The 2430-nt window shown below is 35.1% G+C and overlaps 1 protein-coding gene across 1 annotated transcript; it reads right to left on the bottom strand.

Annotated features, from left to right (window-relative positions):
- On the bottom strand, positions 1 to 2214 carry LOC150032014 (uncharacterized). Its single transcript, XM_090308352.1, has 3 exons — positions 1285 to 2214; positions 570 to 864; positions 1 to 479 (listed from the first exon to the last, which is right to left on the bottom strand). Exons 1-3 carry the CDS (start codon positions 2212 to 2214, stop codon positions 1 to 3), a joined length of 1704 nt encoding a protein of 567 aa, XP_090164478.1.
- Between the last annotated feature and the right edge of the window lie 216 nt (positions 2215 to 2430).

Here is a 2430-nt window from a genome sequence, read left to right as displayed (position 1 = left end):
TCATGTCTCATTTCTTCTGATTTCATCAATCTCTTGATCCCTTGCATCTTTCCATTTCTTATCTTGAATTTCTTCTTCAAAGTATATAGGATCAACATCTGCAAATAAAGCAAAATCATCATGTTCATCATTTTGTATTCTTCTTGAAGTATTATAGATCTCTTGAATATTTCTTGTCTTCCTTGGAGTAGTTTCTTCATCACTTGTGGAGTGTGATGAAGAAGGTGAAGTCAGTGGTTGAGTCTCTTCAAGCTCCAAGTCTCGAGCATCTTCTTTGCCATTCATGTCAACAAGTAATGGATTCTGGTCTTTATTTGGTGCATCCCATTGCCAGAATTTTGCTTGATCGAACTTGACATCTTGACTAATGATAACTTTCTTACTTATAGGGTTGTATAATCTGTAAGCCTTGGAGTTCTTATTGTACCCAACAAAAATGCATTTTTCTGACTTATCGTCTAGTTTACCTCTTTTCTCATCTGAAATATGAGAGTAAGCAATACACCCAAACACTCTTAGGTGACTAACAGTTGGTTTCAATCCGCTTCATGTTTCTTGAGCAGTAATACCTTGCAAACTTTTAGTTGAAGCTTGATTTAGGAGATAAACAGCACAAGTTACTACATCTCCCCAAAATTGATCTAGAAGCTTCTTGGCCTTCAACATACTTCTTGCAAGTTCCATTATCATTATATTTTTCCTCTCTACAACTCCGTTTTGTTGAGGAGTTCTTCGAACAGTCTTCTGATGCTTGATTCCATTTTCCTTCAAGAAATCTGCAAAGACTATATATTCTCCTCCACGATCCGAACGCAATGCTTTCAATTTCAAGTTACTTTTATTTTCCACCATTGCTTTGAATGTCTTGAAACATTCGAAAGTAGAGCTCTTTTATTTTAGCAGATAAATCCAAGTTTTTCGACTGTAGTCATCAATAAATGTGAGAAAATAATGGTTACCTCCATGTGTAGTGATTCTCATGGGTCCACATAAGTTTGTATGGACAAGCTCGAGAGGTTTTGATGCTCTTCGAGAACCTCCAATCAGAAATGAATTTCAATGATGCTTTTTGAAAACACATGCTTCACAAAGTTGATCTTCCTTTTTAATATTTGGCATTCCTCTCATCATATGTTATTGACATATGTGAGACAAAGTGTCAAAACTCAGGTGCCCGAATCGATAATGCCACAACCATGAAGAGTCATTTACTAAAGTCTCAAAACAAACAAGCTTCTCATAGCATATTTTAATTGGAAACATTTTGTTGTAAGTCATGCGTACCTTCGTTATGAGACCTCCATTCTTGGTTCTAATCTCACATATGTTATCTTTAAAGATAACATCATATCCTCTTAGGAGAAGTTTCCCAACACTTAAAAGATTGTGTTTGAGACCTAAAACATAATACACATTAGTAATTCGTTTTGCTCCCTTTTTTGTGTTGATAAGAATATCTCCTTTTCCTTTGACCTCAAGCTTCTTGTTGTCACCAGTCTTCACTACATTTTGATGAGATTCATCTAAAGATATAAAAATATCCTTTCTTTCTGTCATGTGGTTACTGCAACCACTATCAAGATACCATATTTCTTCAGTGTTTGTTTCTTGGACGTTAAATGTGAGGAAGAGAAGACCTTGATCATTATCTTGTTGCTCATGCATTAAAGTGGTTTCTGCTTGATTAGAATTAGCCTTCTTAGACCAACAGTCTGCTTGAAAATGTCCATAGCGTCTACAATTGAAACATTGTATGTGATAAAAATCTCCAAGACCACCACTTCTGCCTCTTCCTCTATTTGAACTTCTTCCCCTTCCTCTATTTGAAGAAGATTGATTGTCTCTGCTCTCTAACTCTAAATTTGTTATGTCGGATCGTCCATTGCCTCTACCGCCATGTCCACCTCTTCTTCCACCAGATTGCCCTTTAGAGGAGGATTGCATATGAAAAGCTTCTTCTGAAGGAGTAAAATAAAAAAATTTCAATCTGAGCTCATGAGATTGAAGAGATCCCATTAAGCTATTGATGGAGAGAGTTGACAAATCTTTGGATTCTTCAATTGCTACAATAATATGCTCATATCTTCTAGTTATGCTTCTAAGGATCTTTTCAACCACCCTTTGATCTTCGATTGTTTCTCTATTTGATCTCAATTGATTAACAATTAAGAGAACACAGTTCAAAAAATCTTCAATAGTTTCAGCATCTTTCATTCGAATGGTATTAAATTCAGCTCAAAGTGTTTACAATCGGACCAATTTTATCTTTTATTCTCCCTCGTACAAATTCTGCAATGCATCCCATGCTACTTTAGCCGTAGAGACTCCTAATATTCTTTCAAAAATATTTTCATCCATATCTTGGTAGATAAAAAATAATACCTTCTTATCTTTTTTTTTCTAGTATCTCTCAAATTATTGAGTTGTTTT

The sequence above is a fragment of the Benincasa hispida genome, chromosome 12 (assembly GCF_027475165.1).
Source record: "Benincasa hispida cultivar pf3 chromosome 12, pf3_genome.v1.1, whole genome shotgun sequence".
NCBI lineage: Eukaryota > Viridiplantae > Streptophyta > Magnoliopsida > Cucurbitales > Cucurbitaceae > Benincasa > Benincasa hispida.
This window is presented reverse-complemented; position numbering and strand designations above follow the sequence as displayed.